The 27,982-nt window shown below is 41.2% G+C and overlaps 1 protein-coding gene across 6 annotated transcripts in view; it reads right to left on the bottom strand.

Annotated features, from left to right (window-relative positions):
* The window catches only part of nrxn2a (neurexin 2a), a 337,271-nt gene that overhangs the window by 256,303 nt on the left and 52,986 nt on the right, over positions 1-27,982 (bottom strand). For 5 of the 6 annotated variants that reach the window (XM_055943517.1, XM_055943522.1, XM_055943519.1 and 2 more), the window contains exon 2: positions 21,912-23,241. In XM_055943517.1, coding sequence (XP_055799492.1) covers positions 21,912-22,632 — 721 coding nt within the window. In that variant the 5' untranslated portion in view covers positions 22,633-23,241. The remainder of the gene's footprint in view (positions 1-21,911; positions 23,242-27,982) is intronic. The other variant, XM_055943518.1, reaches the window with a different exon arrangement.

The raw sequence follows: 27,982 nt of genomic DNA, 5'->3' as shown, positions 1-27,982 counted from the left end.
GGCCTATATTATTACAACACATACAGTAGGCCTATATTATTACAAAACACAGTAGGCCTCTCTAATTACAACACATACAATAGCCCTCGCATTACAACACATACAGTAGCCTCTCTAATTAAAACATATACAGTAGCCTCTCATTACAACACATACAGTAGCCTCTCTAAATACAACACATACAGAAATACTCTCTAATTACAACATATACAGTAGACTCTCATTTCAACACATACAGTAGCCTCTCTAATTACAGCATAAATAGTAGGCCTCTCTAATTACAAAATAAATAGTAGGCCTCTCTAATTATAACACATCCAGTAGGCCTCTAATTACAACACATACAGTAGCCTCTAATTACAACAGAAATAGTAGGCCTCTCTAATTACAACACATACAGTAACCTCTCTAAATGCAACACGCACAATAGACCTCTCTATTTACAACACATACAGTAGGCCTCATTTCAACACATACAGTAACCTCTCTAATTACAACAGATATAGTAGGCCTCTCTAATTACAACACACACAGTAGGTCTCTCTAATTACAACACATACACAGTAGGGCTCTCTAATTACAACACATACAGTAAGCCTCTAATTACAACACATACAGTAGACCTCTAATTACAACAGAAATAGTAGGCCTCTCTAATTACAACACACCCAGTAGGCCTATCTAATTACAACATGCACAGTAGCCTCTCTAATTGCAACACACACAGTAGGCCTCTCTAATTGCAACACACACAGTAGGCCTCTCTAATTACAACAGACACAGTAGCCTCTCTAAATGCAACACGCACAATAGATCTCTCTAATTACAACACGCACAGTAGGCCTCTCTATTTACAACACATACAGTAGGCCTCATTTCAACACATGCACTAGCCTCTCTAATTAAAACATATACAGTAGCCTCTCATTACAACACATATAGTAAGGCTCTCTAATTACAACAGAAATAGTAGGCCTCTAATTACAACACATACAGTAGCCTCTCTAATTACAACACATACAGTAGCCTCTCTAATTACAACAGATATAGTAGGCCTCTCTAATTACAACACACACAGTAGGTCTGTAACGGCTGTCGTCTTCCTCTTCCTCAGACGAGGAGAGGAGAGAAGGATCGGTGGACCAATACGCAGCGAGGTAAGTAGACATAAATTAATTTATTTGAAATACAAAGACGAATACGAAAACACTTGGAAAATTACAAAATAAGAAAACGACGTAGAAGAAACCTGAACATGAACAAACATAATTACACGTAGAACTCACGGACAGGAACAGACTACATCAAACGAATGAACAGCCGAAAACAGTCCCGTGTGGTGCACATACACAGACACGAAAAAACACAGGAGACAATCACTCACAAACAAACAGTGAGAACAACCTACCTTAATATGACTCTCAATCAGAGGAAATGCCAAACACCTGCCTCTAATTGAGAGCCATACCAGGCAACCCTTTAACCCAACATAGAAACACAACACATAGAAATGCCCACCCAGCTCACGCCCTGACCAATAAACACATACAAAACAAGAGAAAACAGGTCAGGAACGTGACACGGTCTCTCTAATTACAACACACACAGTAGGCCTCTCGAATTACAGCACATACAGTAGCCCTCACATTACATCACATACAGTAGCTTCTCTAATTAAAACATATACAGTAGCCTCTCATTACAACACATATAGTAAGCCTCTCTAATTACAACAGAAATAGTAGGCCTCTAATTACAACACATACAGTAGCCTCTCTAATTACAACACATACAGTAGGCCTCTCATTACAACACATACAGTAGCCTCTCTAATTGCAACACATACAGTAGCCTCTCTAATTACAACACATACAGTAGGTCTCTATAATTACTACACACACAGTAGGACTCTCTAATTACAACACATATAGTAGGCCACTAATTACAACACATACCTCTCTAATTGCAACACATACAGTAGCCTCTCTAATTACAACACATACAGTAGGTCTCTATAATTACTACACACACAGTAGGACTCTCTCATCACAACACATACAGTAGGCCTCTAATTAAAACACGTACAGTAGGCATCTCTAATTACAACACATACACAGTAGGCATCTCTAATTACAACACACACAGTAGGCCTCTCTAATTGCAACACACACATTAGGCCTCTCTAATTACAACACACACAGTAGGCCTCTCTAATTACAACACATACAGTAAGCCTCTAATTACAACAGAAATAGTAGGCCTCTCTAATTACAACACATACAGTAGGACTCTCAAATTACAACACACACAGTAGCCTCTCTAATTGCAACACACACAGTAGTCCTCTCTAATTACAACACATACAGTAGGACTCTCAAATTACAACACACACAGTAGCCTCTCTAATTGCAACACACACAGTAGGCCTCTCTAATTACAACACACACAGTAGGCCTCTCTAATTACAATACACACAGTTGCCTCTCTAATTACAACACATACAGTAGGCCTCTCTAATTACAACACACACAGTTGGCTTCTCTAATTACAACAAATACAGTTGCCTCTCTAATTACAACACATACAGTAGCCTCTCTAATTACAACAGAAATAGTATGCCTCTAATTACAACACATACAGTAGGCCTCTCTAATTACAACAGAAATAGTATGCCTCTCTAATTACAACACACACAGTAGGCCTCTCTAAATGCAACACGCACAATAGACCTCTCTAAATGCAACACGCGCAATAGACCTCTCTAATTACAACAAGCACAGTAGGCCTCTCTATTTACAACACATACAGTAGGCCTCATTTCAACACATACAGTAACCTCTCTAATTACAACAGATATAGTAGGCCTCTCTAATTACAACACACACAGTAGGCCTCTCGAATTACAACACATTCAGTAGCCCTCACATTACAACACATACAGTAGCCTCTCTAATTAAAACATATACAGTAGCCTCTCATTACAACACATATAGTAAGCCTCACTAATTACAACAAGAAATAGTAGGCCTCTATTTACAACACATACAGTAGCCTCTCTAATTACAACACATACAGTAGCCTCTCTCATTACAACACATACAGTAGGCCTCTCATTACAACACATACAGTAGCCTCTCTAATTGCAACACATACAGTAGACATCTCTAATTACAACATATACAGTGTGCCTCTAATTACAACAGAAATAGTAGGCCTCTCTAATTACAACACATACAGTAGGACTCTCTAATTACAACACACACAGTATGTCTCTAATCACAACACACACAGTAGGCCTCTCTAATTACAACACATACAGTAGGCCTCTCTAATTACAACACACACAGTAGGACTCTCTAATTACAACACATATAGTAGGCCACTAATTACAACACATACAGTAGCCTCTCATCACAACACATACAGTAGGCCTCTAATTAAAACACGTACAGTAGACATCTCTAAATACAACATATACAGTGTGCCTCTAATTACAACAGAAATAGTAGGGCTCTCTAATTACAACACACACAGTAGGCCTCTCCAATTACAACACACACATTAAGCCTCTAATTACAACACATACAGTAGCCTCTCTAATTACAACAGAAATAGTAGGCCTCTAATTACAACACATACAGTAGGCCTCTCATTTCAACACATACAGTAGCCTCTCTAATTACAACAGATCTAGTAAGCCTCTCTAATTACAACACATACAGTAGGCCGCTCTTATTACAACAGATATAGTAGTACCACTAATTACAACACATACAGTAGCCTCTAATTACAACACATACAGTAGGCCTCTAATTACAACACATACAGTAGGCCTCTCTCAATGAAACACACACAGTAGGCCTGTCGAATTACAACACATACAGTAGGCCGCTCATTTCAACACATACAGTAGCCTATCTAATTACAACAGAGATAGTAGGCCACTAATTACAACACATACAATGGGCCCCTATAATTACAACACATACAGTAGGCCACTAATTACAACACATACAGTAGCCTATCTAATTACAACAGAAATAGTAGGCCACTAATTACAACATACAGTGGGCCCCTATAATTACAACACATACAGTAGACCTCTCATTTCAACACATACAGTAGCCTATCTAATTACAACAGAAATAGTAGGCCACTAATTACAACACATACAGTAGCCTCTCTAATTACAACAGATATAGTAGGCCTCTCTAATTACAACACATACACTAGGCCTCTCTAATTACAACACATATTGTAGGCCACTAATTACAACACATACAGTAGGCGTCTCTAATTACAACACATACAGTAAGCCTCTCTAATTACAACACATACACAGTAGGCCTCCAATTACAAGAAATACAGTAGGCCTCTCTAATTACAACAAATACAGTAGGCCTATCTTATTACAACACACACAGTAGACCTCTCTAATTACAACACACACAGTAGGCCTCTCTAATTACAACACATACAGTAGCCTCTCATTTCAACACATACAGTAGCCTCTCTAAATACAACAGAAATAGTAGGCCTCTCTAATTACAAAAGAAATAGTAGGCCTCTCTAACTACAAAATAACTAGTAGGCCTCTAATTACAACACACACAGTAGGCCTCTCTAATTACAACACAAACAATAGCCCTCGCATTACAACACATACAGTAGCCTCTCTAATTAAAACATATACAGTAGTCCTCTCTAATTACAACATATACAGTAGACTCTCATTTCAACACATACAGTAGCCTCTAATTACAACACATACAGTAGCCGCTCTAATTACAACACATACAGTAGGCTTCTCATTACAATACATACAGTAGACCGCTCTAATTGCAACACACACAGTAGGCCTCTCTAATTACAACACATACAGTAGGCCTCTCTAATTACAAAACACACAGTGGGCCTCTCTAATTACAACACATACAGTAGGCCTCTAAATGCAACACACACAATAGACCTCTCTAATTGCAACACGCACAGTAGGCCTCTCTATTTACAACACATACAGTAGGTTCATTTCAACACATACAGTAACATCTCTAATTACAACAGATATAGTAGACCTCTCTAATTACAACACATACAGTAGGCCTCTCTAATGACAAGAAATACGCAGTAGGCCTCTCTAATGACAACACATACACAGTAGGCCTCTCTAATTACAACACATACATAGTAGACCTCTCTAATTACAACACATACACAGTAGGCCTCTCTAAATGCAACACCCACAGTAGGCCTCTCTAATTACAACACACACAGTAGGCCTCTCTAATTACAACACATACAGTAGGCCTCTCTAATTACAACACATACAGTAGACCTCTCTAATTACAACACACACAGTATTTATCTCTAATTACACCACATACAGTAGGCCTCTCTAATTACAACACATACAGTAGACCTCTCATTTCAACACATACAGTAGCCTCTCTAATTACAACAGAAATAGTAGGCCTCTCTAATTACAAAATAAATAGTATGCCTCTCTAATTACAACATATACAGTAGGCCTCTCTAATTACTACACGCACAGTAGGCCTCTCTAATTGCAACACACAGTAGGCCTCTCTAATTACAACACTTACAGTAGGCCTCTCTAATTACAACACATACAGTAGGCCTCTCTAATTACAACACACACAGTAGCCTCTCTAATTACAACAGAAATAGTAGTCCTCTCTAATTACAACACATACAGTAGGCCTCTCATTTCAACACATACAGTAGCCTCTCTAATTACAACAGAAATAGTAGGCCTCTAATTACAACACATACAGTAGGCCTCTCGAAATACAACACATACAGTAGCCCTCACATTACAACACATACAGTAGCCTCTCTAATTACAACACATACAGTAGGACTCTAATTACAACACACACAGTATGCCTCATCACAACACACACAGTCGGCCTCTCTAATTACTAAACATACAGTAGGCCTCTCTAATTAATACACACAGTAGGCCTCTCATCACAACACATACAGTAGGCCTCTAATTAAAACACGTACAGTAGGCCTCTAATTAAAACACGTACAGTAGGCCTCTAATTAAAACACGTACAGTAGCCTCTCTAATTACAACACATACAGTAGCCTCTCTAATTACAACACATACAGTAGCCTCTCTAATTACAACACATACAGTAGCCTCTCTAATTACAACACATACAGTAGCCTCTCTAATTACAACACATACAGTAGCCTCTAATTACAACACATACAGTAGCCGCTCTAATTACAACACATACAGTAGGCCTCTCATTACAATACATACAGTAGCCTCTCATTACAACACATACAGTAGGCCTCTATTTACAAAGCATACAGTAGACGCTCTAATTACAACACATACAGTAGGCCTCTCATTACAACACATACAGTCGACCTCTCTAATTACAACATATACAGTAGGCCTCTCTATTTACAACACACAGTAGGCCTCTCTAATTACAACACATACAGTAGTCTCTAATTACAACACATACAGTAGCCTCTACTTACAACACATACAGTAGCCTCTCATTACAACACATACAGTAGCCTCTCATTACAACACATACAGTAGGCCTCTAATTACAACACATACAGTAGCCTCTAATTACAACACATACAGTAGACCTCTCTAATTACAACACATACAGTAGCCTCTATTTACAACACATACAGTAGACCTCTAATTACAACACATACAGTAGCCTCTCATTACAACACATACAGTAGCCTCTCCAGAACTATACAATATCACATCTATACTAAACAAAAATATAAACGCAACATGCAACAATTTCAAAGATTTTACTGAGTTACAGTTCATATAAGGAAATGGTCAATTTAAATAATATATTTGGGCCCTGATCTATGGATTTCGCATGACTGGGCAGGGGTGCAGCCATGAGATGGCCTTGAAGGGCATAGGCCCACCCACATGTCACCCAGGCCCACCCACCGGGGAGCCAAGCCCAACCAATCAGAATGAGTTTTTTCCCAACAAAAGCACCCCCTGTGTTTTTGTTCAACATTCAATTCTCTTGCAACAGCTCTGGTGGACATTCCTGCAGTCAGCATGCCATTTGCACACTCCCTCAAAACTTGAGACATCTGTGGCATTGTGTTTTGTGACAAAACTGCATATTTTAAAATGGCCCCAGCACAAGGTGTACCTGTGTAATGATCACGCTGTTTAATAAGCTTTTTGATATGCCACACCTGTCAGGTGGATGGACCATCTTGGCAAATGAGAAATGCTCACTAACAGGGATGTAAACAAATTTGTGCACAACATATGAGAGAAATAAGCTTTTTGGTCATATGGAACATTTCAGGGATTTTTTTCCTTCTGTTTATGAAACATGGGACCAACACTTTACATGTTGCGTTTATATTTTTGTTCAGTGCAGTAAGGCATCTCTTTGAAATACTACAATCTGCTATTTTAACTGATATTTGCTGTAATGAAGGATGACATTGCTCCACTAAAGCAGATTTGTCAGAGGATCACTCATAGCACATTATCCACACATGTAGATTTTATTGGATATCTATGCTTTGAATGAGGCACGTTTTATACGAGACGATTTACATTCTGAAAACAGAACCTGGTCTTCCAGGAAGGTTGCAGCTTTATGTTGTGATATATGATTGAGTCAAGCCTATAAATACCATAACATAACCTACCAATGTATAATTACGTGATTACAAGCGCGGACGACAAATTACAAGCCAAACAGAGATAAAGATACAATGGAATGGGCAGCCCGCCATTGACATGCATACGCGCACACACGACAAAGGCATCTGCATAATTGCATATAATGAAATGTTACAGGAAAGTGAACATGGAGATGATATGTGGTACAAATAAGAAGGTCCAAACATAAAATGGAGGTAATGATGAAATAAACTATCCCCTAAAGGCAGGATGGGACTCCTAATAAAGTCTCTCAACGGTTTGGAAGAGGCCCAACGGTTCAAATTCCACCTTCAATCCCCATTCACCTCTGGTAATTTATTAGTAATACCGCTGAAGTAGTGGCCACAGAGATCTGAGCCCACATCAGCTCACTTCCCGTCTGATCTACAAACGGCAGCAACAAAAAAAACAGCTTCACACAGACCTAGTGTGTAATGAAGCCTGAAAAGCCCTAGACCGCCAAGTAATAAGTGTCTGTGGGGCGGATGTCAGAGTTGAGGAAGAGAAGGTGGGAGTCAAGGCAATGCTTTGCCTTGGTGCTGGGTGACTCAGAGTTCCACTTTCTCGTTGGCGACGGCGATGCCGTCGTGATGACGAGTGGAAAGAGGCTGAGGGGAAAGCGTCGTGTCAAGATCCCGGTGCTAAAAGGAATCTATGCTGCTTACCCATGAAGAGGCTATACACTGAGCATACCAAACATTAGGAACACTTTCCTGGTATTGAGTTACACAGCTGTGTTAAGTTGCCCTTTGGGTGGTGGACCATTCCTGATCCCCTCGGGAATCATTTACTGTTTTAAAGACCAGGGGATTGGATTGAATGCGAATTTGAAATGCATTCGGAGAGAAATACCGGTTTCACAACGGCTTGAGGATGGTTAATTCAATTTCCCCAAGTTGTGATAAAAATGTAATAATGTGGCTGTGTGTAACCTCACTTGACAGGAAGGAGAAAATATTCAGAGAGAATACAGTCCATATACACTGTCCCTCGAACAGAGAACCTCTCTGTCAGGGAGCATATTACAGAGCAAGGCCAACTGTCACTATAAATCATGAAATACTACACAGGGGCAGATACAGGTGCGGTTCACTGACGTCCCGGGGTAATGACTGATTTGCCTCAACATTATAGTCAAATGTTATACCGACCAAAATGGCTATTATTGATCCAACTAAACTATAGAATTACAGGATGACAAGTGACTTTGAGGTTCGGTGTAACCTTTAAAGTTCGTGAAACTCCACTTTCACCAGCCCAGAGCTTAACTTCACTTTCAGACAGACAGAAAATAGATATGACAAACTGACACATCATTCAGTGACAAGGTTTGTGATAAATAACCTGAACGGAATGTGGTCCAACTAATGTTTACAGTGTTCTGTTCTGAAAAAACAACTCCATAAATAGCTAGGAGAATTATTAAGTCCCGAGCAAATGAAAGTCCTATGACTCAGCTATATAATGTATTCTAGGGCTCGAATCAAAATTCAGGGCTTCTGTGTCCCAAGCTCTCACACAACGAGATAGCGGCATTTCACCTTCTTTTTAAGTGTAACCAACTTCATGGACCTATAGTACAGCTCGAGGGCTGCATCAAGTCAGATATCAAGTCTGATATCTTTGATAACCAATATATGATTACAAGATCATTTGATTTGGGGATAAATAAAAACTAGAAGAAAGTGAGGCCCTCGTGGTCAAACGTCTAATGTTTACAGACAATAAAGAAGTGAAGCTTTTGAGTGGCAGCACACATAAAAGGTGGCAGATGAAAATACCATTCGTTCTGGAGGAAGAAAAACAGAGCATGATGACAGTAGGCAGTAAAACAGACATATGCAATAAAATAGTCACATGCTTCAGTTTTAATTTGAAATAATGAGAGAGAAATAGAAGTGAGATATGAATATTCAGGGTAGGCACCTGAGTACATGGAAACGATATAGATTGTGATCAAAATGAATAGACCCAACAGACGCAAACAAGCAAATGTTGAAGAAAGGAGGGCCGAATTGCGATTCTCATGATTCTATATGTATTGAGATTCGATGTTCCAAACACATTGCTCACTATATGTTTGCTCCAGAGAGACATTCAAGAGCATGAGAAAATTAGTTTGGAGCAGTCAGGTACACTATATATACAAAAGTATGTGGACGCCTCTTCAAATTAGTGGATTTGGCTATTTCAGCCACACCTGTTGCTGACAGGTGTATAAAATCGAGCACACTGCCATGCAACGTCCATTGACAAACATTGGCAGTACTGAAGAGCTCAGTGACTTCCAACGTGGCACCATCATAGGATGCCACCTTTCAAATTTCTGTCCTGTTAGAGCTTGTGAAGTGGATACTTCTAGGAGCAACTACGGCTCAGCCGCAAAGTGGTTGGCCACACAAGCTCACAGAACGGGACCGCTGAGTGTCCTCGGTTGCAACACTCACTACCAAGTTCCAAACTGCCTCCGGAAGCAACGTCAGCCCAAGAACTGTTCATCGGGAGCTTCATGAAATGGGCAATGCCAAGCGTCGGCTGGAGTGGTGAAAAGCTCTCTGCCATTGGACTCTGGAACAGTGGAAAAGCGTTCTCTGGAGTGATGAATCACGCTTCACCATCTGGCAGTCCGACAGACAAATCTGGGTTTGGCAGATGCCAGGAGAACGCTACCTGCCATAGTGCCAACTGTAAAGTTTAGTGGAGGAGGAATAATGGTCTGGGGCTGTTTTTCATGGTTCAGGCTAGGCCCCTTAGTTCCAGTGAAGGGAAATCTTAAAGCTACAGCATACAATGTCATTCTAGACAATTCTGTGCTTCCAATTTTGTGGCAACAGTTAGCAGAAGGCTCTTTCCTGTTTCAGCATGACAATGCACCCATGCACAAAGTGAGGTCCATACACAAATGGTTTGTTGAGATCTGTGTGGAAGAACTTGACTGGCCTGCACAGAGCCCTGACCTCAACCCCATCAAACACCTTTGGATGAATTGAAATGCAGACTGCGAGGCAGGCCTAATTGCCAAACGTCAGTGCTCAACCTCACAAATGCTCGTGGCTGAATGGAAGCAAGTCCCCACAGCAATGTTTCAACATCTAGTGGGAAGCTTTCCCAGGAGAGTGGAGGCTGTTTTAGCAGCAAACGGGGGACCAACTCCGTATTAATGCCCGTGATTTTGGAATGAGATGTTCCACGAGCAGGTGTCCACATACTTATGGTCATGTAGTGTATATAAAAGTGTTGAAAACATGTTGGCTGACTATTTTAAAAGAAAAAAGAGATGAACAAGCTATAGGATAAAAAATACCCAAGTTTTGGCGCAGGAACAGCCGACTAGCGCTAGCTAACGCTACCTACAGCAGCAAAAATAATAATACAAAATATCGATATATCGTCCAAAATAATATTGCGACATGTAAATGTATAAATCCCCCCCCCATCACTAGTAAAGGCCATGCTGGAACCAATTTAACCTGAACAAGCTTTTTCTCTGTCACTGCAAAACTCATTATGGTTACAAATCAAGAACATTTGAGAGAGAAGGAACTAACAAGAGGCACATTTAGGGTTCAAACTGGGCCAGCACCATGTCAGACGTTGTGTTCTGTATTTCTGGACATTTAAAAAGAGGAAGGGCCAATAAAGTTAACACAAACGAGGGAGAAAGATTTCAGAGCAGTCATTTGATTGGACGGGTGTCTCACACACTGGAGACGACATGTATTCCAATCAGTGACACTTGGTGAGTTCAACCACATTGGAAAACAATTATGTGGTTACTCTGATCAGCGCGACAGGGTACACAAATATCCATCAAACTAGAGGTTTACTGAAGTATCAAAACGTACCACCCTGGTCTGTGCAGTCAGCGTATAGCAGCTACAATTTCCCTTTGTTGGTTTTAAAAGCAACCCTGCCATGCTACAATAAACCGCTTGGGAAAAAAGGGATACAGGTTCATTTTCTGCAGGCAGACAAAGCCAGAATCTAATACTGAATGACCTTGAGGAAAAAGGTTGCAAAAACAGCACCCAACACTAGACACATATCTAGTATTCAATTCAAAGTGACTTTTGAGGCCCGTCGAATTCATCTTTCATTGAATGAGATAAATGCTACACGCGTAGCCATTTATGCGTTTGAGCTAGGAAGGCTTCTCTAGAGAGCTTGTTTTTTCTCAACCACATATCTAAGGAGAAGATGGCGAGTGGCGAGTGCCAGAGATGACATGGGTTTAAGGTTGCTGTCAGAACTCAGGCTATTTTTTAAAAGAAAATGCTAAATAATAATACATAATACTATATGATATAAACATCTGGTGTGAGGACAATGCCCTACAATCATGGTGTCCCGTGTGAGCACAGGTCCATCCATATAACTAAAGTGCAACATTGAAGCCACAATAGAGCACCGCAGGAAAAGTAACTGCTGCTTCAGCAACAGCTAATGGGGTTAAAAATAAAATACAATTCCAAAATTCCTTGAAGTGGGGTGATAGAAAACAAGTAAACTATCTTATTACCCTTATAATGATGTATTCTATTGATGTTTCCTCCAGTCTATACTACGACTGTTCTACTGTTTAGAGCCAATGAATACGACTGAAGTGCCAATGATTGGCTGTGGCCGGAAACCCCTAGAACATCAACAGTTTGTGCATACAACATCCCTGAAAAACCCAGGTCTCTTCTAACATACAGTACCAGTCAAACGTTTGGACACACCTACTCATTCCAGGGTCTTTCTTTATTTTTACGTGAAGACATGAAGGTCAGTCAATCCGGAAAATGTCAAGAATATTGAAAGTTTCTTCAAGTGCAGTTGCAAAAATCATCAATCATTATGAGTCAAATGTTAGATTTTTGGTTCCAACCGCCGTGTCTTTGTGAGACGCAGAGTAGGTGGTTCCCACTGTGAAGCATGGAGGAGGAGGTGTGATGATGTGGAGGTGCTTTGCTGGTGACACTGTAATATATTTAGAATTCAAGACACACTTAACCAGCATGGCTACCACAGCATTCTCCAGCGATACGCCATCCCATCTGGTTTGCGCTTAGTGGGACTATCATTTGTTTTTCAACATGACAATGACCCAACACACCTCCAGGCTGTGTAAGTGCTATTTGAACAAGAAGGAGAGTGATGGAGTGCTGCATCAGATAACCTGGTCTCCACAATCATCCGACCTCAACCCAATTGAGATGGTTTGGGATGAGTTGGCCCGCAGAGTGAAGGAAAAACAGCCAACAAGTGCTCAGCATATGTGGGAACTCCTTCAAGACTGTTGGAAAAGCATTCCAGGTGAAGCTGGTTGAGAGAACGCCAAGAGTGTGCAAAGTTGTCATCAAGGCAAATGGTGGCTACTTTGAAGAATCTGTTTAACACTTTTTTGGTTCTTACATGATTCCATATGTGTTATTTCATAGTTGTGATGTCTTCACTATTATTCTACAATGTAGAAAACAGTAAAAATATAGTAAAACCCTTGAATGAGTAGGTGCATCCAAAATGTTGACTGGTACGGTAAATAATACTACTCAAGAGTTGCCAGGAGCTCATAAAAGGTTTTGATCGGCTCTGCCTACAGTAGATCAAGGTCAGCAGTGCATCAGTAAAGATGGGGAAACAGAATGAGTTGATTTGAATTGGTGCAGAGCAGGCCTACATATTCCCCATGTCTTTGCATCAGAGTACATGAGCGCATTCCCATTCCCTGGATTGGCTGGCAAATGACGTGTGTTTTAGAGGTAGACGTACGTCTGGCAGACTGATTTATGGCCCTGGCCTACATCCCCGCTCTGGGGAGAAGCGCTGTAATTGATTCTGACACTCCTCTTGGCTTTGGGGGTAAAAGGTAGTCCAGATTCACCTGAGAGTGTTGACTAAGCCAAGGAGGCCTTTTTCTGACCACGTGGTCATGTTTGTTCTTGACAGCTACGTTTTATTGGAATGGTCAAATCAAATCAAGCTATTTATATACCTCATTTCAGACATGAATGCAACGCAATGCGCTTCACAGGAAAAAAATTAACAAATAAAAAATATGAAAATAAAAACAGAACTTCTTATTTCAAATAACATAAGATAAAAAACAAAAGATAAAAAACAAAAACGTACACTAAAAAAAGCAACCTATAGGAAAACAAAGCTAAAAAGGTGTGTTTTAAGATCACTTTTACACTGAACAAAAATATAAATGCAACATGTGAAGTGTTGGTCCCATGTTTCATGAGCTGAAATAAAAAATCCCAGAAATTATCCATACATACAAACAGGTGTGGCATATCAAGACGCTGATTAAACAGCATGATCATGGTCTGTAAAAACTCATTCTGATTGGCTGGGCCTGGCTCCCCAGTGGGTGGGCTTTGCTGCCAAGTGGGTAGGCCTATGCCCTCCAAGGCCCACCCATGGCTTCACCCCTGCCCAGTCATGTGAAATCCATAGATTAGGGCCTCATTAATTTATTTCAATTGACTGATTTCCTTATATGAACTATAACTCAGTAAAATCTTTGCAATTGTTGCATGTTGCGTTTATATTTTTGTTCAGTATGAACATGTCCACGGTCCACAGTTTGGGCTCCCCCTCAGGTTTTCTGGCAGGCTATTCCAGAGGCAAATAGCATAGTAACTAAAGGCTCCCTCTCCATGCCTCTTGGTCCTAGGCTTTAGGATGGTTAAGCGGCCAGCGCCAGATGACCTGAGGGATCTACTGGGTACATAACTCAAAAGCATATCTGATATGTATGTGGGTGCACAATCGTGGATTGGTTTAAAAACCATAGTAGAATCTTCACATGTATTTTAAAACTCACAGTCAGCCAGTGCCAGAGACCGTAAAACAGGTGTAATGTGTTCTCTCCGTCTGGTCTTGGTCAGTACCCGTGCTGCTGCATTCTGTATGTTTTGCAGTTGACCAATGACTTTCTTGGGTAGACCAGACAGGAGAGCATTACAGTCAAGCCTGCTTGTAATAAAAGCATGGATGAGTCTCTTTGTATCAGCCTGAGAGAGAAACGTCCGCACCTTGGCAATGTTCCTCAGGTGGTAAAAAGCTATTTTGGTCACATTCCTAGTGTGTGATTTGAAATTGAATTCAGAATCTAAAATGACACCTAGGTTTTTTACCCGGTGTTTTATCTTTATTGCCTGTGAACTAAAATGTGCGGCCAGATTCTCTCTCTGTGCTTTGGCTCCAATAATAAGTACCTCGCTCTTGTCTTGTTTTAGCTGGAGGAAGTTTTGAACCATCCAAGTATTTAAATAACTAATACAGTCTAATACTTTATCTGTGGAACTAAAAATGTACACATAAATGTAAAGTTATGTATCGTCTGCGTAGCAGTGAAAATCAATGCTGTGCTTTTCTGATTACAAATTCCAGAATCCCTCTTCTAAAGGGACAAATCTTTGCTCCTTTGTACTCTGTCGGAATTCAGCAGATAACTAAATGTATTATTTGTACATTTCTTATAAGTAATAGTTCTTATATCTTATCTCTTTCTCTCTCAGACCTTTTGGCTTGCCCAACATTTTACACTTGACAGAAGGATAAATATTATCTGCAGTCAAAGTGTGACACCACTTTGGTATTCTATATCTCTATTTAGAAAGAAAAGGACTGCAGCATCAGCTCCCACAGAAGCGCTCTGTGAATCAAAAAACAAAAAGAAGCATGGAGGTAGTCAGAGAGGGTTTGTAAACCTGATGCAGGCAGCGAATGACACCCATGACCTTGTTATACTTTGACATGGAACCATTTGGCCCTGGGTTTATTGATCGCTCGGAGTTGAGCATGCAGTCTTTTGCTGAAATGTTATTAAGTTTCAACATGTTACAGTATTCTGTTCCTACAGTAGCAAATATCTCGTATCAGATAGTCTCGCGTTGCCATACCTCCAAAATCACGTCATGCCTTTGTCATGCCTCCCATCGTTGTCATGCCTCCCATCGGAGGTCTGGAGAATGATGTATTGCAAAAACGTTTTGAATGGTCCACTACATTTCGAGAACCTTCCTCCCACAGAAGGGGTGATGTCTGTTATGGGCGTCACCGTTTCCCCATCCATGTAGGACACATATCGTAGAGAGTTGTTGCGTATGCTACCTCCACATCCTAGCTATCAAGTGTGGCTGACAGTCTGCGATTTATATTTATTGAAAATGAGTTACACTGGTAAAGTCTAAGGTCACAACACGTGCTAAACCGCTCTGATGACTAACACACTTTTTGCCTCCTCTCCACGCGTCCTGACTGCTGGCTGTGCATTGCTACCAACCCCAAAATCTGAAAGACGGCCTGCTCCGGCTGTCAGTAAAGGGAGAGTTCAGGCTGCTGGACAGGGCTGGTCATTTTGTAGGAGGACATTATGAAAAGATTTTCCAGTTCCAGTCCCTAGAGGGGGAAAACTTTGAGGACAGAGAGATAATAGCAACATCATATTCAATGCTGTCTAATTGAAGTATAATGAGGCCTACTTCTTTGTGATGTTTCCGGTCCTCACATATGGAATATGTTTTGTATGCTTTGTGATATGCTTTGTGAAAGCCTGTTATATGCTTTGTGAAAGCCTGTTTGCAGATGAAGAGAGAGGTCCCAATGAATGTCCCAAGAGACGATATATATATATCCTATAAGCCATGGGTAATAAGTGTAGGCCTACCTATGTTACCAAATGTTGTATACATGAAGTGTGTTTTTGTATGAACCATTTACATTTGGAGTAGGCCAACTCTGCTGGAGGTTTGCTGGGTGTGGCCGGGTTCCGTTTCAAAACACACCTGATTCAACTTATCAAACCTAATGAGTTGATAATCAAGTGTGCTATTGCTGGGCTGGAATAGAAGTCCGCTCACCCAGTTGATCAGGGTTCAGTGGAGCAAGGTTGGCCACCACTGGTAGGGTGTTTCGTTTGTTCATCTCAAATGAGGCTTTAGTAATAATATGCCTACTTGTTACTGCTCAATTAACTGTTGTTGTTTAGACTTCAAATGCGTCATCTTTACATACGAGTGAGCTTATTTGTCTATTCTGAAGTGATGTAGTGTTGATTCTTTGAAGGGAAATGTGTGAACGTGTTTTAATTGTTCAACTGTTCAAATCAAACAAGGAACTAGTCTCAATATTGATGAATCCCACTCCTGCAATAACGAGAGGACGGTGTGCTGTCTGCGTAGTATTCTCAAATTAACATTTCCTTTTTGTCTATTTTTTATTTGATTGACTCTCTCTCTCAGTATATCAGCTATGTAAATGCATTTGGGAAGCTTATCATGTGGCATGCATCGCCGTACAGCATTATGGCCTTATGGGAATCTGTTGTTCACATGTTGAGCTATATATTTTCAATTTAAAATGATGCCAATACACGATGCATTCAGTGCATTCAGAAAGTGTTCATACCCCTTGACTTTTTCCCACAGTCTGAATTTAAAATGAATTCAATTGAGATTTTGGGTCACTGGCCTACACACAATGCCCCAGAATGTCAAAATGGAATGATGTTTTTAGGTATTAAAAAAAATGATACTGAACAAAAATGCAACAATTTCACTGACTTGACTGAGTTACAGTTCATATAAGGAAATCAGTCAATTTAAATAAATTCATTAGGCCACCCCCACCCACTGGGGTGCCAGGCCCAGCCAATCAGAATACATTTTTCCCCACAAAAGGGCTTTAACAGACATAAATACTCAGTTTCATCAGCTGTCTGCGTGTCTGGTCTCAGACAATCCAGCAGGTGAAGAAGACGGATGTGGAGGTCCTTGGCTGGCGTGGTTACATATGGTCTGAGGTTGTGTCTCTAAAACGACGTTGGAGGAAGTTTATGGCAGAGAAATTAACATTAAATGATCTGACAACAGCTTTGGTGGACATTGCTGCAGTCAGCATGTCAATTGCACATTCCCTCAAAACTTGAGACATCTGTGGCATTGTGTTGTGTGATAAAAAAATGCACATTTTAGAGTGGCCTTGAATTGTCCCCAGCACAAGGTGCACCTGTGTAACGATCATGACGTTTAATCAGCTTCTTGATATGCCACACCTGTCAGGTGGGTGGATTATCTTGACAAAGGAGAAATGTTCAATAACATGAATGTAAAAAAAAATTGGGAACAAAATTTGCTTTTGGTGCATATGGAAAAACACTGCAATCTTTCATTTCAGCTCATGAAACCAACACTTTACATGTTGCGTTGATATTTTTGTTCAGGAGAATTAAAATGAAAAGCTGAAATGTCTTGAGTCAATAAGTATTCAACCCCTTGGTTATGGCAAACCTAGATAAGTTGCTTAACAAGTCGCATAATACGTTTCATGGACTCACTCTATGTGCAATAATAGTGTTTAATATGATTTTTTGAATGACTACCTAATCTCTGTACCCCACACATACAGATAATTGTAAGGTCCCTCAGTCGAGCAGAATTTCAAACACAGATTCAAGCACAAAGACCAGGGAGGTTTTCCAATGCCTCACAAAGAAGGGCACCTATTGGTAGATGGGCACAACAAAAAACAGATATTGAATATCCCTTTGAGCATGGATGGTGTATCAATACACCCAGTCACTACAAAGATACATAACTCAGTTGCCGTACAGGAAGGAAACCGCTCAGGGATTACACCATGAGGCCAAACTACAGAGTGAAAAGAAGGACGCCTGTACAGAAGAAAAACATGCATCCTGTTTGCAATAAGGCACTAAAATAAAACTGCCAAAAAACTGGCAGAGAAGTTAACTTTATATCCTGAATATAAAGCGTTATGTTTGGGGAAAATCCAACAGAACACATCACTTAGCACCACTGTTCATATTCTCAAGCATGGTGGGGGCTGCATCATGTTATGGGTATCTTTGTCATTGGCAAGGACAAGGGAGGCTTTTAGCATAAAAATAAATGGAATCGATCTAAGCACAAACAAATTTATAGAGGAAAACCTGGTTCAGTCTGCTTTCCAACAAACACTGGGAGACAAAACCTATGTCAAGGTTTGAAAATGGCTGTGTTGCAATGATCAACAACAAACTTGAGAGCTTGAATAATTTTTTAAAGAATAATGTGCAAATATTGTACAATCCATGTGTGGAAAGCTCTTAGAGACTTACCCAGAAAGACTCACAGCTGTAATCATTGCCAAATGTGATTCTAACATGTATTGACTCAGGGGTGTGAATACTTAGTGGTTCGTCCTTTAAAAGTTGCAGCGTACTGCAGCACAGCTTGAGTGGTGCCGCAGATATTATTTAAGTGCCAACCACTGATACCATTAATGCTAGTTAGTGCTAGTTTGACCACCAGAGGGCATCTTTGAGAAGCATTTGATTGCCTTCAATAGTGGTTGTACTAGAGAAATTAAAACCTATTTTAACATTAGTATATGGGACTGATTAAGAAATTTTGCTTAATTTGATTAATATTATGGTGATTCTATTCCAAGAAAAACCCTCTGGGTTTCCGTTAGGATGGAACGGAAAATATGGCGCTGTACAACGTGACAGTCAGGAGTAGGCTACAGTACTGGGCTATTTAGCTAAAGAATCCCCGTGTTGTGCGGGCACACGGGAGACCGGAGTTCCCCATGTTTGTCTCAGAGCAGCGCGAAACGGTGCTAAAATAGTTGTAGGCTATTGCTTCAAATCCTATTGCTTCTAACTTCAATATGCTCTTTAAATAAATAAGACCTACACCACTTTTAACAGCACATTACTCAACACTAGTGAGACTCATGTCACCTATGGTAGGCCTACAGTATATCGAAAAATGACGTGACTCTCCACCAATAATTAAATATAGAGGATTGGAGGATACTCAATTAAAACCAAAAGCCGCCTCATGGGTTTCCCAGTGGTGTCCGGCACGGGTATCTGTAGCAACGCTTTTTGCATTGCGATGAGGTGACTTAGACAGCTGCACCACTGGGGAGGCACCATCCACAAAGTATCAAAATACAGAGAGGTGTGTCCCATAATGGACTATTATAATACTGTACATGGTGTCCAGGTCAGGATAACCAAAACATTTCTTTATTAAAGACTATCAGAAAGAATGTTGTTACTTATTTATTTTGATCCAAAGTCATGAATGAGTGAGTCACTCAGCTTTATGTAGGTACCGCTATATGACTGTGCCATCAACTTGATAATATATAACGATATTTCGGAGGTTCTTTTGTTTTCAAAAAAGCGAAGGTGAGTGATTTGTAAAGGCCAAAATAATATTTGTAAAGGCCAAAACATTTATATCTGTTTTTAGAGGGAGAAAAATGCTGGGCCAATTGTGCGCCGCCCTATGGGACTCCCAATCCCGGTCGGATGTGATACATAATAATACTTTTTGTTATATTATTTGTTTTGTCTTTTCTGGTGGATTAAACTGAAAGAGCAATCAATCATGGCCGGTTGTGATACAGCCAACCTAACTAAGAAATACATTTGACGATAGAATTCTACCCCTACCCTCCTTCTAGGCAAGTCTATTGTCCAGCTACCTGCTAATAGCCATAATGGCGCTGTACAACGTGACCGTGTGTGCTTGAAATAGTATTTTCCAGTAAGCAACTTTGTTCCTATATTTCTGTAATTCAGTGATATTTATTCCCCATAGTACTTAGTTATGGATCCATAACTAAATAAACATCGGCATTTTGAAAGAGTATTTTTATAATTGTATTAATAACGAAAGCATAAAGATGCCATTATTAGTTACATTGTTTTAGTTTGAAAGTGCAGACTGGCACTAAGAACAGCGGGAACATTTCCCTAGTCAGCGCCATTATTAGTTCAATGCTCCTTAGTGTTGCTCTGTGCTACCCAGTGTGGCGTGTGCTCCATCTCCCCCTTGTGCTGGTCTGGAGCAATGAAGTGGTGACGCAGGGTACTGTATTAAACCACAAATTACCTCCAAGTACCGCAGCATAATCGCAAAACTTTTAGTGGATGCAACCACTGTATGTCATAAGGTGTCATAAGGTGAATGCACCAATTTGTAAGTCGCTCTGGATAAGAGCGTCTGCTAAATGACTTAAATGTAAATGTAATGTAAATGTAAATGTACATTAGATATTTCTGTATTTTGTTCTCAATACATTTGCAAATATGTCTAATATTGTATTGAGATTTTTTTCTATTGAATCCATTTTGAATTCAGGGTGTAACAAGAAAATATGGAAGAAGGGGGATGAGTTTTATATTTTGCCAAATTCTGTTTTCTCCATTTTGTTTTCCAGGTTTCTGTTCTCCCATTTTTTCAGGGTTTCACTCTCAAATGCACACTTTTTTTTTAAATAGAAAAACAACTAAATTGGATGTTCAGGAGACTACAACATTTTAGACACTTAGATTTTTGGTGTAGTTACCCTTTAACTCCGGTGTGCACCTAGGGTGTTTTTGTACCGCACATGTGATAGTAATTTAAGTCGATCTGCTAAATGACAAATCTGCAATCTGTAATTTAATAGTACAACGTTCTAAAACGTTTTGCCACCAGAGCTTGTTTTGTAGACATATTTTGCCCTCACGCACTGTTGCTCCTACGACACTAATCTGGCAAGCACCTTTGGAGCTCCGCCCAAGCAAGGCATTTGATGATTTTGGAACTTCCCCAGGTTTCGCATTTTAGGGAAGCCTGGTTCGTGATGAGGTTAAGTATCAGGTAACAGAATGCTGTTATAATTATGAATGGTCAAGCCAGGATAAACACAGTAACCAAATCAACATACAGTAAAACATTTACATTTCCTCTCAAGACAAGAGAACGTTTTACTTCTATGAAAACATTGACATTTACTAGCGTGATGCTGCTACAGTATGTGCGAGTGGAACAATATTGGCTTATTTCCCTTTAGCCATGAAACAGCCATCCACAAGTGAGTGACATGGGCCTAGCTAAACTCAGAGAAAATGTAATCATAATCAACAGGCTATCCAACAATCTCAGCCAAACCCCCTAAGCATTCAGAGACAGCACGTCAAGCTGTGCTAAAATGTAGATCAGCATAACTCTCCCCCGAATAATTAAGGAAAATGAATGTCTGTTCAGATAATGGCTCAGAATTACAAGTAAATCCTAAAGGAATCCCTCAAAAACCATCATTTAAACTTCACAAAGCAATCGGGTTTTACTGCTAAGGCATTCAAATGGAAAAACAGGCCCTTTTCCATGAACAAATTCAGCTCATTGAGTATTTGGCTCACCTTCGTGGCAGTAGTTTCCCTTGTAGCCAGTGTTGGTGCAGTCACAGAGGACCTCTCCCTGGTGGATGGAGCAGAGGCCTCTGTTGCTGCAGGGGTTCTGTTTAATACACAGGTATTCCAAATCATTCTGAACACTCTGGCCATCCAGGAGCACTGGGAGGGTCTCCCCCAGCTTCAGGTTGGTGATCAGGCCCTGGAAGGGTGGCTCGTATTTGACGGTGCTGGACGTGAGGGCAGATAGGCGCACGTCTGGCGAGATGCCGCCTACGTAAAGGTCACTGGCCACCACCATCTCACTCCTCTTGGACTTGACCTCGGCCACCTTCTCCTCGTTGTCCACCACCAGGGTGGTCGCTCTATAGTTGCGGGTGAGAAGCACGCGGTGCCAGCGCTGGTCGTTGACGTGGGTCTCCGTGTGCAGGGAGGCAGGCTCTGCACAGTGGATGGTGAAGCGCAGATGCAGCCGGCCGTCTGTGATCAGCAGCTCCAGGAAGTCACAGTTCCCTCCATCATCCAAATAGAGCACCAGGGCCTTGCTGATGTTGGTCTTCAGAGTGAAGCTCAGCTCGCCTGTGACCTTGGCCTCCCAGCGGCCGTACCGCGCCCACTGGCCAGGGACTCCCTCGTACTCCAAGGCTGTGGCCATGACTGTCAACAACAGCCCAGTCAATACCAGAGGCCACACGGCCCGGCCTTCACATAGCGCCTTGCTACTTATCATCTTCCACTTCTGGCCCTAATCCCTCCAACTAGGTCTTGTTGCTTTTAATCCACCACCGCTGAGAGAGGCAGAAATGATCTCCAGTCTACACGGTTGTTGTGTTTTCCTTAAAGTTTACAGAAATAATATGATTCCAATGTCTCTTTAGCTTTGCCTCTCTGTTCTGATTATCTTCTTAGCCTCTCCATTGAGTTGAATAAAAACAGGGAATAAATTCCCAAAATGTGAAATTGTGTCAGTTATTCTCCAGAGAACAGGCTACAGAAAATGTTCTGGAAACATGGTAGAATCCATATGTTTAGGAATCTAGGACGTAGAACATACTGTTGCCTATGTTTAGGAGTCTAGGAACTAGCACATTTACAAAAGCAAGTGAGGAGGGGATTGCTGCAGAATGTTGAAGTGAAGCTGGTTTGGGCGATGGGTCATAAACAGGACAAACAACAAAACTAATTCAAGGCTTTCTGTTCCTCTTCCCCTTCCTTATCAACCAAATACCCTCGCCTCCTTCCAGCAGCAGTCCAGTCCAGTCTGGTCTCCAGGAGTTAGCTAGGCACAGAGCCAAGCAGAAACAGGTGCAGGCCCCATCTTCCTTAGTGTCCCACTGCTCTGGAATACACACAAGAAAAATATGTTAGGAGAGGAAAGAAAGATAACTGATAATCATATGAAAACTCCAGCGGCTGGAGCTACTGAAGCTATGTAAACCCACATAACAAAATAATGAAGTACCATAATAGGTTACAGAAATGTAAGCTCTAACATTCTATAATAACTAAAACATTGTATGTTTTTAATCTTCTGTAGTTACATAAATCATAATTAAATAATGACATGAAAACAAATAATGAAATATGGCACAGGAAAAAGAGAGAGCGAGAGAAAGAAAGAAGAATACTTTAGTATTGCATTGCTTTATTTATTAGTACCCCCGGCGACACAGCAGAGAACCCAGAGAGGCAGGGGAGGAAAGATTATTATACTTAGAGACCAATGGAGGCTTGGAAGAGACTCGGGCCTTTTCAATCACGTCAATAGGGTGCTGGAGCTTCATTTGAAAGCACTGCAGATAGTATACTGACGGAGTGAGAGAGACGAAGACGCAGAGCTATCGAGAGAGAGCAGATTGCTGTGTTTATGTTGGGCATCTAATTAAAACAGGAAATGTCTTTTTAGCAAGATTACCATTGTAAGTACCGTGACCTTTCTCAAAAAGGTAATCAGTTAAAAGTAACCAGGAAACACTGGGTGAAAGTAGTCTCACAACACAAAAGGACTGTAATTGTACAGTCCTCTCTTTATCAGGATGGCCCTGCTGTTGCACTTTGTCACTTTCCAGTGATCTTCTAAAGTGATTCCGTGTCCTTGAGTATGACATCTAACAGCAATCATCTTGCATAATGAGCGGTACATCTGCAGAGGGAGGGACACCTTTCAATTAAGAATAACTATCAGGGCCTGTCAGTTATCTGGTAAGGAGTGGATGAAAAGCTGAGAGGAAAGGGAACAATTACCCCTTTTATGCATGCCGCAAAATGACAATATCAACATGAAAACATTTGGTGAGAACAACAGTAGACAATAAATATAATTTAAAAGCACCCACTTTCAATTAACACAATTATAGTCAAACAGCCAGTGTGGTGCTGTAGTTCCAAGTTTCCCTTGCTGCTCCTTCTAATAAACATAATCAAATCAAACTCATCTTGATTAAAAACCGGGCCATTCGCCGCTCCACCTCCAACCACCAGAAAATGCAACAGACTGCATGTCTTTCCAGACAAATCAGTCTTCGTCTGCCTCTAGGAAAACGCCTGCCCAATGAAGGAGCCAATTGCCTTCGGATTGTTAGATGAATTGCTATGGCCTGTTGTGACGGAGGCATTGTATCCCGCGGAACACAAATCTCACCGCTCTGATGCCAACGAAGGCACAGGCCTTTTGCATATTGGATTGTCACTTGTGAAGAAAAAAGGCTTATAAGTGACAGCCTTCGTCGAGAAATAACACAGTAAAACACCCAAATCAAAGACAGGGGTTATGGAAACCAAACGATTGCAGAATCACAAACACACTGAATAAATAAAGCGAGTGCAGATAGGGGTTATAGTTGATGGACTTAAACCAACGGATCAACAAGCCCTTACATCCACCTGTTATTCAATATAAAAACAGCATTCACGTTTTGTTAGCCTGAAGTATCTCCACACAGCAGGCTAAACACGAGACCAAGCGCGAAGCCCAGAACAATAAAACATCTCTCCTTCCAGCTAGACAACAGGGGTGAAGCTGGGGCTTACAGGGCAGAGCAGAAAGCTATGTTCGGAGGGAGGGAAAAAAAAAAAAAGAAGTGATGAGCCCAGCCGGTTCAGTTTACAGTGGGCTGAATCTAAAGAACATAGTCTAGAGAACATCCTTCCCAGATCTGCTTTGAGCTGGCGAATTCTCCCTCTCTGAGAGGAGAGGTATGAGCTGACAGGCTGGAAAACATGTTGCAATGCAGCAGGAATTCTAATGACATACCAGACACCAGAGAGACCAGACTTAACCACCGTCGCTGGTGGCCTTTATAAACACCGACCATTATAAATAAAAGCATTCAAAACTTGAGCTCATTAACAGTGCATATCACACAACCAACCTTTTGGGCGAGGGCATGTTAATTGACCTTGCAGGAATACAAAATCACGTTCGTGCCAACCCACTCTGGGCCGTGTTGAGTGGCTGGATACAGTGAATGCAGTGAATCTCCTTCTCTCTCTGGGACTGTGGCTGTGTAGGAAAGGGCAGAGCTCCTCTCAGATGTGTCAGAGTCAGAGTGGTGGGATGCAGGTACTGAACAGCCCTCTCCTTTTCCCTTCACTTCTGAATGCCACTGTTGCACTGAGGCTCCTCCAACTCACTGAACAGAGATGGCTAGGTGATGGTGAGGAACCATAGTTGCTTCTGAAATGGCATAGTGCACTACATGGGGAAAGGGGTGCCGTTTCAAAGGCAGCCTAGGGGAATTGCAGCCCAACTGGGGGGGGGGGGGGGGGCTTATGCATTGTATTTTTTGTCTGAGCCACACCCCAGTCAAAAAGGAGAAATAGTAAACATATCATATATCGTCAAGGACAGTCTCACATATTTTGGTGAAAATTGAGGGGGCAGAGGGGCAGTGTAGTGTGTGAAGGAGGGGATTTGGAGCATTCCACTAGGAAGGGCAGGGCATATGACTTATAGATGAGATCTTTCAAATGCTCACATTTATTATTCACAGCAAGGAGGATATCTCCTACTACTGGCCTCCATCTTCAGTGCACTCAGAAAGGCAGCTTTGAAGAAAGAGCTAGTGGTGACCGCATCCAATGTTAACGCTCCTTGGCCAGGTTTTATCGGCAAGAATAAGATTGACTTATTTAGATAACAAATATGCCCATTTAAATCTGGTAACTATCCATGGCTAATGCAAATCCAGGCATCCCTAGTCCTAATCAAAATAATGTATACCAGAGATGAAAATATCCAGAACTCTTGAAGACAGTCAGTGTGGGCCCGAAGGATACAGCTGTGGGCCCGAAGGATACAGCTGTGGGCCCGAAGGATACAGCTGTGAACACGCTACCCAACCTGCTCCACACCTCCCCGGCTCTGCACTAACTCCTCGTGGCATCTGTGTCAAAGTCCATCACATTAGAGCACCACTACAGCTTTCTTCATACACATTTACCTACTTACAGAGTACAAAACAAACTGACAGAACACTGCAGTCCAGACCCCACAATGCATCCCTTCAGCTGGGCACAACACTGTGCATTCCAAACACGAGTGTTCGATAACAACTGAAAAGATTCTCTTTATTGCCCATTACTCATATACTGTATACAATATCTATAACGCATGCCAATGTCAAGAGGCCACTAGATGCACCGTTACTTTGAAGTCTATCTACAGAAGACCTTATAGGACGTACACCAAATCATGATAGACCAGCTACAGTATATGTGACTCATTTCAGGAAACTAGGCGCATCACGCGTCACTATTTCACAGGAGCGTCATTTGAACGTAAACTTAAAAAAAAAAAATCAAAATAGCTTCTGGAACATGTGAACTTTAATGTGCCTTAATAACAAACTTGGATGCCATCTGTAAATACGAATAAAATCGTTAAATTGCGAGCCTAGTTGGTTTAGCCAAGGGAAAAAGCCAGCAACCTTCCCGTTAGCCATGATTGGCTGAGATAATGGGCTGGAAATGCCGAGAGATGAGTTCGGATTGGTCTGCCATGTAGCACCTTCTGTCTGTAACATGAGCTGGTCAGTATGTGTAGGTAATCCTTTCTAATACGGCTTTTTTGAAAGATATCACGTAGTAGAACTACTTAAGTGTTACTCTCCACTTTCTGGAGGACCGAGTTTTGAAAAATCAGTGGAATTAGAGTATGATAGCTAAGGAGATTCTGTAGTTTTATTGCAAATATGCAGACGGAGTCGTATAAAACACCTCTCCGGATTACATCTTCAAAACTAAGGGGAACCATGGCATCCGTGACAGAGAGGGAGAAGCATCGATCCATTTATAGGGGTAAGAGCGTCTAACTATCAAAATATTTCACGTTTCAAATTTTGTCAGACATTTTTTTAAATTCGTGTTAAAGTGTACTGTTAGCTAGCTAGCTAACGTTAGCTAGTGGGCTATTACTGTGAATTAATATTATTCATATCTCAGAGCCATTTGCATTGCTTGTTATAGCCTAATGTTAGCTAGCTAACATTGAACCTGATTGGTTAGCTACCTGCAGATTCATGCAGTGTAGTAATGTTATGAATTGGGATTATGGTTCATCGTTTAGCTAGCTAGCTACCTACATGTCGAAACAAAAGACTACACTTTGCAAGTAACTATTTCAATAGAATGTTTGATGACACTGCGACAACTGTCCTCAGATTTCAGAGCACTCTCGTTTGAGTGTTCCAGAGCGCAGAATAACTGACGAATTTACCAACGCTCAACACCCGTTGAATATGGCCGGTGTCAGTAAACTTCGGCAAAAAAGCATAATAACATTTTTGCCAGCAGCACAGTTGCAGTCACCAACTCTCTGGATAACATGAAAACCGCCTAACCAGCTCTGCTAGGGCGAGTAAAAGGGTCAGAGTGAGGTGTTCTCTCATTTGTGTATGGAAGTAGCTAGCAAACTACTTGACTGCTGTTATTAGGTCAGAAAGCTCGCATCAACCCAACTCCTGGGTCAGAGCATCCAGTGTGCGCTCTGAACGCTCAGAGAGCGAAACTCTCTGAATTTATGAACGGACAATCAGAGAATGCTCTGAGTTAACGAACACCCAGAAAAGACTCTGGCACTC

This window comes from Salvelinus fontinalis, chromosome 13 (genome assembly GCF_029448725.1).
Source record: "Salvelinus fontinalis isolate EN_2023a chromosome 13, ASM2944872v1, whole genome shotgun sequence".
NCBI classification, from domain to species: domain Eukaryota; kingdom Metazoa; phylum Chordata; class Actinopteri; order Salmoniformes; family Salmonidae; genus Salvelinus; species Salvelinus fontinalis.
Note: the sequence above shows the minus strand (reverse complement) of the source record. Positions and strands in the feature narration are given on the sequence as shown.